General features: G+C 38.9%; 1 protein-coding gene across 2 annotated transcripts in view; it reads left to right on the forward strand.

Annotated features, from left to right (window-relative positions):
- LOC133550897 (TBC1 domain family member 8B-like) overlaps window positions 1-12,374 on the forward strand; it is a 71,715-nt gene that overhangs the window by 30,697 nt on the left and 28,644 nt on the right. For both annotated transcript variants that reach the window (XM_061897026.1, XM_061897025.1), the window contains exons 9-20: window positions 31-181; window positions 1,156-1,370; window positions 1,649-1,766; window positions 2,368-2,653; window positions 2,718-2,847; window positions 2,917-3,015; window positions 4,288-4,356; window positions 4,436-4,676; window positions 4,745-4,810; window positions 10,862-10,954; window positions 11,084-11,131; window positions 11,211-11,308. In XM_061897026.1, the coding sequence (XP_061753010.1) occupies window positions 31-181; window positions 1,156-1,370; window positions 1,649-1,766; window positions 2,368-2,653; window positions 2,718-2,847; window positions 2,917-3,015; window positions 4,288-4,356; window positions 4,436-4,676; window positions 4,745-4,810; window positions 10,862-10,954; window positions 11,084-11,131; window positions 11,211-11,308 (1,614 nt within the window). The remainder of the gene's footprint in view (window positions 1-30; window positions 182-1,155; window positions 1,371-1,648; window positions 1,767-2,367; window positions 2,654-2,717; window positions 2,848-2,916; window positions 3,016-4,287; window positions 4,357-4,435; window positions 4,677-4,744; window positions 4,811-10,861; window positions 10,955-11,083; window positions 11,132-11,210; window positions 11,309-12,374) is intronic.

Here is a 12,374-nt window from a genome sequence, read left to right on the forward strand (position 1 = left end):
CTTTAATATAGTTCTCCTTGTGTTCACCAGCTTAAAGAAAAGATGAAGGAGCAGTCTTGGAACATCCATTTTTCGGAATACGGACGTGGCACAAGTATGTTCTTTACCAAAAAGACACGTGACTTGATCGTCCGTGGCGTCCCAGAGGCCTTGAGAGGAGAACTGTGGATGCTTTTTTCAGGTATTTGTCAATCAAATTTACCTTTCAAGTAAGGCTGCAATCACCAACCTCAATTCACTCTAATATACAATTTATTTTTTAAATAACAACCATTTCTTAATATGATAATCAACAAACTGCCTAGCAAACGCTGCCATTTTACTTTCATTAGCATGACAGCCGACACTTTTTCGTCACTTCTCCAACGAGACTTGCCAGCCAGGGCAGCAGATCTGTCTCGCCCTGGTCAATGAAGCGCGCTGGTTTTCATTTATCAGCTTTCGGTAGAAATTAATTGACTTGTTAACAAATGTATTGTGGAGTGAGTGAGCATGCCATTGTTTTGACTTGATTAATTTATTTTGTGTTTCTTTTCATTTCCATTAAAAAAAGTCTCCTCTCGAGTGTCCTTCCAGGACCTACCGTGAGGAAAGACCATTGGAAGTTTCTTTACAGCAGAACAAGAAAATGAAATGAATTTAATTATATTTATATAGTGTTTTTTCTCTAGTGACTCAAAGTGCTTTACATTGAGAAAGCCATTGTATACATTTAAGTTACATTTATACCAGTGTGGGTGGCACTAGGAACAAGGTGGGTGAAGTGTCCTCCCCAAGGACACAAGGGAATTTACTCCGGTTGCGGAAGCTGGATCTGAACCAGGCCCCCCTAAGTTCCTGTTCGGCTGCTCTACCATCTGAGCCACGCCGCCCAAATGAAGAGTGTAGTAATAATAAAAAAACGAAAGTGTTTAGTTTTTTTTTTACACAGGAAAACCCATGCCTCTTATCATGCATGTGTGGTAAAAAAATCCTCCAAAGGAATCCCTATCTCAATTCTAAGCAAGAAAATTGTGATTTGCATTTTTTGCAGGACCTTGCAGCTCTACTCTCAGGCACATATTGATCACAGTCATCATACCATAAGGTGAATAACTAACATTATTATTATTATAATTGTTTTATTTTTTTTTTACCTGGGCCTGAACGGATAAGGAGCTGTAAACGACATGGCGACCCACCCCGGCTATTACACAGAGCTGGTGGAACAGTCTCTAGGGACAAGCACGTTGGCGACAGACGAGATTGAGAGGGACCTTCATCGTTCTCTACCCGAGCATCCTGCCTTTCAGAGTGACACTGGAATATCCGCTCTTCGTAGAGTCCTCACTGCGTATGCCTGCAGAAACCCTAAAATTGGCTACTGCCAGGTAATATCTCTCCAAGGCCTCCGTCACGTGTGTAACAGAAATGCAAAGATGATCACTCAGTAGAGTTAAAATGCACACCAATAGGATTTCAATTTTTGTGGAAAATCACATGAGATCATTGAGGTATTTTTACAACCTTTGCTCCAAGCAAAGGACCTAAAATATTACCATTTCTTTTAAACCATTGAAGGTATGAGTTCAAAGACAGTTAAAAAAATTCACACTCACAATGTTCTAAAGGTATTCCATTTTTAAAGTGTGTTATATATTTTGCCTAGGCCATGAACATTCTCACCTCTGTGTTGCTGCTCTACGCCAAAGAGGAGGAGGCCTTCTGGCTTTTAGTGGCCGTTTGTGAAAGGATGTTGCCAGATTATTTCAACAGGCGAATTATAGGTGAGAAGAAAAGTTATATAGTAAAGAGTACATGTCTTTAAACAACCACAAAGTAGTAATGGCCGATTGACTGGTGACGACAGGCTCCATCCAGCTCACCAGAGTGACAATGAACAGAATAATCAGCAGAAAATCATTCAATCAATCAAACTTTACTCAAATAGCACATTTCATGCACAGGCAAGTTGCAACACAAAGTGCTTTACATCAGTAAATAAAGCACAAAAAAGAAGAAAACATGCACACTGCACTTTTGACAATAACAAAGCATGGTATGGCACTGAAAGATTGAGGAAAAACGCCAACTCTGAGGCGTCCACAACAGAGAAAATGACCATAACTACTCTTTAAGACACCGAGGTCATGTCCTCTGTATTTTTTTAGGTGACAAAAGGATGATGATACGACTGTAAATGTACTTTGTGTAGGAGATCATGCGCGTTGTATAAAAGCATGCGTAGATGATCCTCTTTCAGTCTACAATCTTCGGTCATGCACAACCCGCTACAACTCCAGATCAATTAAAACTAATGTATGTTTTAAATGAAACATTCAAAAAATTCCTTAATTTATGTTGTATTGTGTGTCATTGTACCTCCAGGTGCTTTGGTGGACCAGGCTGTCTTTGAAGATCTGATTCGCGAGAACCTCCCCCAGCTAGTAGAGAACATGACAGACCTGAGTTTCTTCTCATCTGTATCCTTGTCCTGGTTTCTGACGCTCTTCATCAGTGTACTGCCCATCGAAAGTGCTGTGAACGTGGTGGATTGCTTTTTCTACGACGGCATCAAAGCAATCTTGCAGCTCGGGCTGGCAGTGCTCAACTACAACATGGAGGCTCTGATAAGTTGCCACGATGATGCAGAGGCTGTCACCATCCTTAACAAGTATGTGATGACTTATCGAAATTCCCCTTTTGGTCATCCTAAAAGTGTCATTTGTGTTTTTCAGATTTTTTGACAGCGTGACAAACAAAGACAGCCCGTTACCGCCAACAGTGCAGCAAGCCCCCGTGGGCAACAACGATAAGTCATCTCACTTCAACGTGGACATCAGTGAACTGATCCGAGAAGCCTACGAGGTTCTGCGGATTTTAATTCCCGATCTCTTTGGTTAACAGATGACTGATGAATCGCTTTCTGCCTTCCAGAAATTTGGCAGCATTCGCTCAGAGGAAGTGGAAAGTTCACGAAAGAGAAACAGACTGTTTGTGATCCAGACACTGGAGGACACAACCAAGCAAAATGTTGTAAGTGGCAGTAGTCATTCAGTAGTACCTCAATTTAAGAGTGCTTTGAGATGAGCGCTGTCTCTTGGCTAATTTTTATCCTTTAAGTTGAAAGCAAAATATTGTTTTACAATCATTCCCGCCATTAATCAGTATAATGAATGTCACAATAAACCTTGTAAGATCCGACCAAAACATCAGGTCTAACTCGCTTATAGCTAAAATCAACCTAACTTTGTTTTTCCAACCATGGGAAGAAAGAAAGTTAGCGGGAAGTACAGTAATGAGAAAAAGAAGGGTGTCATTTTCATTGAATTAAAGAAAAAAATCAAAAAACCATTACCGAGCTTGTCACCAACTTGGCGAAACAGTTCAAACACATCACTGCTAGTCTGCACCATGTTGAAGTGGAATGAGTTTAACGCCAAGCAACATTTAAAAAAAAAAAAAAATTAAAACAGGAAACATTTAGCCATGAAAATATGGAAAAGCTGCAGATGGTGTGTTTGACGGAGAAGCAGCTGGATTGAGATACTGTGGAAATCCACTCTTCAAAGTAAATGCTGTACATTATTAGTACATTACTTCATACAACTACTATAGTTGTTAGTACATTTTCTTCAAACAATATCGAAAACTTGTTGGCGAAAAGCAGAAAGGAAGGAAGAGAGAAAAATGCCACACGGATGCCACCTACTGTACGTATTTTCCTACAAGTTCCGTCTTGAATTCAATTGTATTTCTCACTATCTTTATTGAAACACTGGCATTTACAACTTTCTTTGGTAATGCTCCACATGACAGGATTTGCTTTTAAATAAATGATAAATGGGTTGTACTTGTATAGCGCTTTTCTACCTTCGAGGTACTCAAAGCGCTTTGACACTACTTCCACATTTACCCATTCACACACACATTCACACACTGATGGAGGGAGCTGCCATGCAAGGCGCCAACCTGCACCCATCAGGAGCAAGGGTGAAGTGTCTTGCTCAGGACACAACGGACGTGACGAGGTTGGTACTAGGTGGGATTTGAACCAGGGACCCTCGGGTTGCGCACGGCCACTCTCCCACTGCGCCACGCCGTATTTTGTGTCCTTTTTTATTAGTTTTAGTTCTGTGCTCTTAGTTTACATGTTTCCTTTTGTGAGTTGATTACATTCCCTTTACTAGCCTTTGACTCGAGATACAAGTTATTTGGGTTAAGAGCTGCGTCACAGAACCAATTAGGCTGGTAAGTTGAGGTACGACTGTACCTGTAATGCGTCAGTAACGATGGATTTGTCTTCAGATTCGCGTGGTATCCCAAGAAGTCAAATTCTCCCCACTCCAGCTTGATGAACTCTACAATCTGTTCAAAGTAAGTACACACCTTTCAATTCTCCGAAAGCAAAAATACCTCTTAAAGGTGGTCACCACTTTGAAGTATTTAATTTCAGAGGCAGCATTTTCTCAGCTGCTACTGGACTATGAAAAGTCCCGCACTGCTCCATCATGACCCGAGTCTGGCCTACCTTGAGCAGTACCAGCTGGGCTTTCAACAGTTCGCTGTAATCTTCCCCCTGCTGGAACCTTGGACCTTTTGCACCAACAACAGCAATCTTTCGCTTTGGGTTTTCCGCCTAATCGACGAGAACCAGGATGGGTTAGTCAACTTCAAAGAGTTCTGTTGTGCCCTTGGTGAGTCTTGGCCTGTAGCTTTCATTCACATTTGTCTTAATTTTACTACAATCTTGCTTCTCCTGTAGATACTTTGTACTGCGGGACCTTCACAAACAAGCTTAAATTCCTTTTCAAACTGCATCTGCCGCCAGGTAAGTGAAGTCTCAGGAATACGGGTCAAACAATTGGATTGAATGCCCTCAGAATACAATGAGCTGGATGAATGAGAACATCAACAAACCAAAAACATGTCAGATGCTTAATAGTCTTCATTAAGATAAAAGAAATCAGTGTCTTAATTGTCATTTATTGATACATTGTTGATACAAATAATGGAATCAACACGGAAATAATTTGCCTTAAGTGAAGTCATTGTAGTCATGTCAGTGATCAGGACCATATAGCGAAAGCGGTGTTTAATTGGCGAGCACATCGCCCTCAGGAGGATACTTGAATGCATGATTCTCATTTGCATGATTGGCATCTGTGTGCTTGAAGGCAGCATCAAAAATAGCCTGCGAAAGGTAAAAGAGCTTTGCCATGGTTACGATAGATGTGAGGAACTGTGAGGGCATTTTGTGCTTCCTCCGTTGTTAGGACAAAATGTTAAATTTAAAGCTGAGAGCTTGGCAGCAGAACGTAGAACGTGGGTAGGTGAGAGTTGCAATCCTTCATCGCCAAGGCCATCGCTCTCGTTTTAACATCAACCACACTAGGGTGGCTAGTAGGGCTGCCAATCTTTGGGTGTCCCACGATTCGATTCAATATAGATTCTTGGGGTCGCGATTTGATAATATCTCGATTTTTTTCGATTCAACGCGATTCTCCATTCAAAAACTATATTTTTCCGATTCAAAACGATTCTGTATTCATTCAATACATAGGATTTCAGCTGGATCTACCCCAGTCTGCTGACATGCTAGCAGAGTAGTATATTTTTTTTAAAAAGCTTTTATAATCCATCCATTTTCTACCGCTTATTCCCTTTCGGGGTCGCGGGGGGCACTGGCGCCTATCTCAGCTACAATCGGGCGGAAGGCGGGGTACACCCTGGACAAGTCGCCACCTCATCGCAGGACCAACACAGATAGACAGACAACATTCACACTCACATTCACACACTAGGGCCAATTTAGTGTTGCCAATCAACCTATCCCCAGGTGCATGTCTTTGGAAGTGGGAGGAAGCCGGAGTACCCGGAGGGAACCCACGCATTCACGGGGAGAACATGCAAACTCCACACAGAAAGATCCCGAGCCTGGATTTGAACCCAGGACTGCAGGACCTTCGTATTGTGAGGCAGACGCACTAACTCCTAGGACAATTTTTTATCAACTGATTGCAATAATGTAAATTTGTTTTAACTATTAAACAAACCAAAAATATGACTTATTTTATCTTTGTGAAAACATTGGACACAGTGTATTGGCAAGCTTATGAGATGCAATGCAAGTGTAAGCCACTGTGACACTATTGTTCTTTTTTTTTTTTTAATTTCTAATGATAATGTAAATGAGGGATTTTTAATCACTACTATGCTGAAATTATAACTAATATTGATACTGTTGTTGATAATATTCATTTTAGTTTCACTACTTTTGGTTTGTTCTGTGTTGTGTTTGTGTCTCCCCTCAATTGCTCTGTTTATTGCAGTTCTTAGTGTTGCTGGGTCAGGTTTGGTTTTGGAATTGGATTGCATTGTTATGGTATTGCTGTGTAGTGGTTTGTTGGATTGATTAAAAAAAAAAAAAAGATTTAAAAAAAAATGACAATCGATTCTGAATCGCACAACGTATTCGAATCGATTTTTTCCCACAACCCTAGTGGCTAGGGTGTGGCTACCTCGCGAATACAGCTGTGTCAATTTCTGGTAGTGAGTAAGAAACACTCCTCTCATCAGGGAAGGGAAATGGTGTACTACACTATATGGACCAAATAATAAATAATAACATTTTGGATTGGGTTCAACTAGGGGTGACATTTTACTAGTTTTTCAAGACGACCTTAGCCATTTCAGCACACAGGAGTAGAAGCACGTTACATGCACTGTCTTTTGTTAAATTTGTGAATAAACATAAATATTTAATTTCAATGTGTACACTTGTGGTGAAATCATGTGCGTCAAATAAAATGAGAAAAAAAATTTGGTAGGTGCGGCTTATATTTAAGTGCGCTCCACAGCCCGGATACTACGGTAAATCAATTAAATTTGTTAGAACCAAAATATTTACACATAACACATTTTCGTAGAGAATAAATATAGTTGTTCATGCCCAAAACGAGACAAAATACATATAAATGATTAATAAAATGGATAAACAAACGTTTAACATGACTTCCACCTTTATCGAAGACTCTTGTCGGTGAAGTTTGGACAAGAAAGATGACGAGAAGGGTAGCCATGCGGACATCTTTGTACTTTGCGAAGGGTTTTTCCTTGAATTCCCTAGTGTTTGTCACATTCTTTGTCAAAGGGCTGGCTATACCTTTCTTTGCAGTCATACTTGGTGAAAAAAAGAGCATAGACGTAGTCACCATTGCTTGGGATTCTTAGTTTTTTGTACGCAGGTTTGGCCACACAAAAACAGAGACCACATACAAGAATCGGAGCAAGGTTTAGGTGAAATTTGTTGTTGTAAACAAAATTATACATAAGAGGCAAGAGTTTAGAGCTGTTGCTGGTTGATTCGTTGAACGTTTGGGAACAAATGAAGGAGTGTGTTCATTGGTGTGGTATATTATGATGTGTATGCAGTCCCATATGTAAATGGAGTCTGTATGGGGCCACCAGGCCACTATATTGAATGTACCTAGTATGTTTACGTAAACTAATCGAGCGTCAACGATAATTTCTGTTATTTATTAAATGATTACGCTTAAATATAATGGAAAGGGACAAGCGAAAAAATCTTAGGTTCTTTCCCCCTTTTTTTCTTCGCGAGGATTACGAGACATTCTTCATCTAAACGGGAATATATCAACATCTCGTCAGTCGGCATCCCAGTGAGAGCCGACAATCTACAGTAAGTAAGCTGGGGTACACATTTGGATGAGGTTCTTTGATGTACTTTGGGGCCAGTCCATTCAAATATTTAAAAACAAATAGTGTGATTTTAAAATAAATTCTAAAACGAACAAGAAGCCAATGAAAGGGAACAAAGATTGGGTGATGTGCTCCCCTCTTTTGTTTTTCGTTATTCCCGTTACAAATTATTTAAAAGACATACATTCTTTATAAACTCGATTTAACGAGTACGTCTAACTTACAACCACTATCTAAATCGACGCTAAGGCTGGTAGCTGTGAGACAGCTGTACTAAATATAGATGCAAACCAGTGGCCGGAGAACAGTTGCTGCCTTGATAAATCACACCATGTGTGCGAAAATATTTTATTTGCATTTTCTTCTCCCAGTATTGTGGTCTTTCTGATCATCAACATACAAACCCTGTTTCCATATGAGTTGGGAAATGTTGTTAGATGTAAATATAAACGGAATACAATGATTTGCAAATCATTTTCAACCCATATTCAGTTTAATATGCTACAAAGACAACATATTTGATGTTTAAACTGACAAACATTATTTTTTTTTGCAAATAATCATTGACTTTAGAATTTGATGCCAGTAACACGTGACAAAGAAGTTGGGAAAGGTGGCAATAAATACTGATAAAGTTGAGGAATGCTCATCAAACACTTATTTGGAACATCCCACAGGTGTGCAGGCTAATTGGGAACAGGTGGCTGCAATGATTGGGTATAAAAACAGCTTCCCAAAAAATGCTCAGTCTTTCACAAGAAAGGATGGGGCGAGGTACACCCCTTTCTCCAATACTGCGTGAGCAAATAGTCAAATAGTTTGAGAACAACGTTTCTCAAAGTGCAATTGGAAGGAATTTAGGGATTTTAACATCTACGGTCCATAATATCATCAAAAGGTTCAGAGAATCTGGAGAAATCACTCCACGTGAGCAGCATGGCCGGAAACCAACATTGAATGACCGTGACCTTCGATCCGTCAGACGGCACCGTATCAAAAACTGACATCAATCTCTAAAAGATATCACCACATGGGCTCAGGAACCCTTCAGAAAACCACTGTCACTAAATACAGTTGGTCGTTACATCTGTAAGTGCAAGTTAAAGATCTACTATGCAAAGCGAAAGGCATTTATCAACAATATCCAGAAACGCCGCCAGCTTCTCTGGGACCGAGATTATCTAAGATGGACTGATGCAAAGTGGAAAAGTGTTGTGTGGTCTGACGAGTCCACATTTCAAATTGTTTTTGGAAGTATTCAACATCATGTCATCCGGACCAAAGGTGAAGCGAACCATCCAGACTGTTATCGACGCAAAGTTCAAAAGCCAACATCTATGATGGTACGGGGGTGCATTAGTGCCCAAGGCATGGGTAACTTTTTTCATGGACGCCCCTGCTTATTTCAGCAAGACAATGCCAAGCCACATTCAGCACGTGTTACAACAGCGTGGCTTTGTAAAAAAAGAGTTTGGGTACTTTCCTGGCCCGCCTGCAGTGCAGATCTGTCTCCCATCGAAAATGTGTGGCGCATTATTAAGCGTGAAATACGACAGCGGAGACCCCGGACTGTTGAACGATTGAAGCTGTACATAAAACAAGAATGGGAAAGAATTCCACTTTCAAAGCTTCCAACGATTAGTTTCCTCAGTTCCCAAACGTTTATTGAGTGTTGTTAAAAGAAAAAGTGATGTAATACAGTGGTGAACATGCCCTTTTCCAACTACTTTGGCACGTGTTGCAGCCATGAAATTCTAAGTTAATTATTATTTTCAGAAAAAAAATAAAGTTTATGAGTTTGAACATCAAATATCATGTCTTTGTAGTACATTCAATTGAATATGGGTTGAAAAGAATTTGCAAATCATTGTATTCCGTTTATATTTACATCTAACACAATTTCCCAACTCATGTGGAAACCTGGTTTGTATATTTTGCACATCTAAACAGGAAAATATCAACATCCCATCAATCTGCATCCCAGTAAGAGCCGATATTGTACAGTATGTGATGTTGAATTATGTTTGTTGGCTCTCATGAAATCTGTAGTGAGTAATAATCAGTGATGTTGTTGAAGGTAGAAGCGAATGTTGTAATGCATTTGTGAAATTAATGCGCCGCCATCAGCTTAAAATGAACAAAATACGTAAATATTACCGTAAATGGTATTATGAATGTACCAGTAACTACATTACAGATGTTCTTAGGGAGTGTATATAAAACCTTGATGTAAGTGTTTGGATATGTTGAAGAGGTTCATTTAGCCTACTGACGTGTATTTATAAATGGTTGATTTATCCAGGCTAGTAAGTTAAATAAAGTGTTGTACCTGCCGCCAAGTTTCGGCTACCTTGCTTCTGCAGCCTTCATAAATCAAACATTTATAAATAAGTGTTTGGATGGTTTTTTTAAGCGCCTTATAGGCAAAATAGAGCGACTGCCATAGGATCCATTGTAAGCAAGTTATTTTCGCATATATTTACTAGTTAAAATGCATTAAAAAACATTTTCTTGTCTTACATAAGGATTGTGAATAATAGGCAAAATACAAAAAAAGTGCAGTTCCCCTTTAAAATAGGCTGGTTTGAATGTATTCTTTTGCCTGCAAAATAGTCTGGAGATTAAATCAACTACACCCTCTGCTGGCCTCTGTCAAGTAATGCATGTGTTTTTTCATTGTTTCAAAAATTATACATACAATACACTAGATACGTTTTAGAAACAATACATTTGCAAATCAATATTTTTGTTTCCCAATGTCTTTAGTTCCCGCTGAATCTGAAGTCTTCACCCTAACCTGATATTCTCCATATGATTGTAAATCATGGCTGCTGGTCATTTAGTTTATTCAAACAGCACATCCAGTGTCACTGCTGCCTTTTGTGGATTAGCATTCAATTCAGCTGCACAAAATGATACATATGCCTGCGCCATTGGGTGACAGGGGGAGGGGCTTGATTTTACTGATTTTAATAATTGAGTCTGTTTTCTGTGCTCCAAGAATGCACTAAACCACAACTTGTAGTCTATTTCGTACAACTGTATAGAGTATATGAACAACATTTTCTGGTTGATACTTTCTTACACTTCCTCTGTGTGGGGTTCTTATTTTTTTATTTTCCTTCATCTTTCCTCTCAGTGATCTTACAGTCTCTTCTAGCCTTCACAGGTAGTCCTTTGCACGCACAGGAACCCAGACTCCCAAACTTTTTTCCAACGACTGAAGACTCACTTCACTTGACTAGACTTCCTGGTCAGCCTCTTTACTGCTTCTTCCTACCTTTAAAAGTGTAACTTTGCCCTTTCCTTTTTATTTTCTCCGTCCTTCAATGCATTGATATTCCTAAGAGGAGTTTTCTGAATATAGTCTGTTCACTTGCAGAATTTGCTCTTCCAGAAGATGGTGTGATTAAAAAAAGTCCTGAGAGAGGTAATTTAAAACCATTTGCAGTCAAATGGTTTGTGCAAATGCACACTTGTGTTAATTCTCATGTGTGATTGATTGACAGGTAGAGGAAAAGTGGATCTCCAGGCATACCTGAAACAATGGCAGAATGAAATACTTAGGAAAGAGGAAACCATCAAGGACCTTCCTAGAATCAATCAGGTAATTCAATCATTGTGCTAATTGACTGCTGTACATCATATGTAATTAGTTACAGTAGTAAAGAAGAAGGGATTGACAATGGCAAAAAAACGCAAGGAGATCATGCATATATTGGCCGTTTTTGAACTGCTCAACATTTTTAAACAGACAGGCAGTCATTAATCAAATCTTAAAAAAACAATCACTGTATGTAAATGCTAAGTCAATACATAGCACCAATAAAATACAACTTTTATGTATTAAAACAAATGACTATGCACTAACAAACATGCAACTGTAACTTTATGTACAAAGTACAATGTATGCGGGATAATCCAGAATCAATTTGGGTTTCCGGCTTCCCAACATGCCTTGCGACACTTTTGTAAATAGCTGTTTAGGTTGCGTGTTATTGTTAGTGTTCATTAGTTTAACTTTTTCCTGAATTAGCAATAATTTTGTCATTTACCTTTTTGTGTGCCAAAAATTGAGATTCAATCAATTATTGTCATTATCATAAATAGTAACGAGATTACATATTGCGTGACGTTCACCATGGATACACTCATTTGCTGGACATTCATGTTATGATCCACCTACATGTGACATTATTAGGGGCATTTTGGAAGCAGTCCTGCAATGCATGTACAACAGAACCCACTTTTTCATGGAAGATGCTAGGAATAATTGCTAGTGTGCACTGGAATGGTGCAAGAAAATGCAAACATCAAGAATTATTTTCATTTTTCATATAGAAGATATGTTAATGTCGCCTATATAAAAAAAAGAACAACAAAAATGCCAGCAGACACCAAAACGCATAAATTGAATTTGTTTAGATAACCCAGTTAAGTCATCCATTAGCTAAAAAAATTATAGAATTATATTGCTGGATGGGCAATAATTCTATATTAGTCTATATATTTTGACAAGCATCCAAATCCACTTTATTTGTATACCACTATTAAGAAAAAACTGTTTTCAAAGTGGTGCACATAAAAGCAATTAAAAGTATTTCAATAAAAGTATTGAAAAGACCAGTAGATGAAATAGTAAAATCAATAAACACCAAAATAAGTACAAATCT

Source organism: Nerophis ophidion, linkage group LG04 (assembly GCF_033978795.1).
Source record: "Nerophis ophidion isolate RoL-2023_Sa linkage group LG04, RoL_Noph_v1.0, whole genome shotgun sequence".
Classification (NCBI taxonomy): domain Eukaryota; kingdom Metazoa; phylum Chordata; class Actinopteri; order Syngnathiformes; family Syngnathidae; genus Nerophis; species Nerophis ophidion.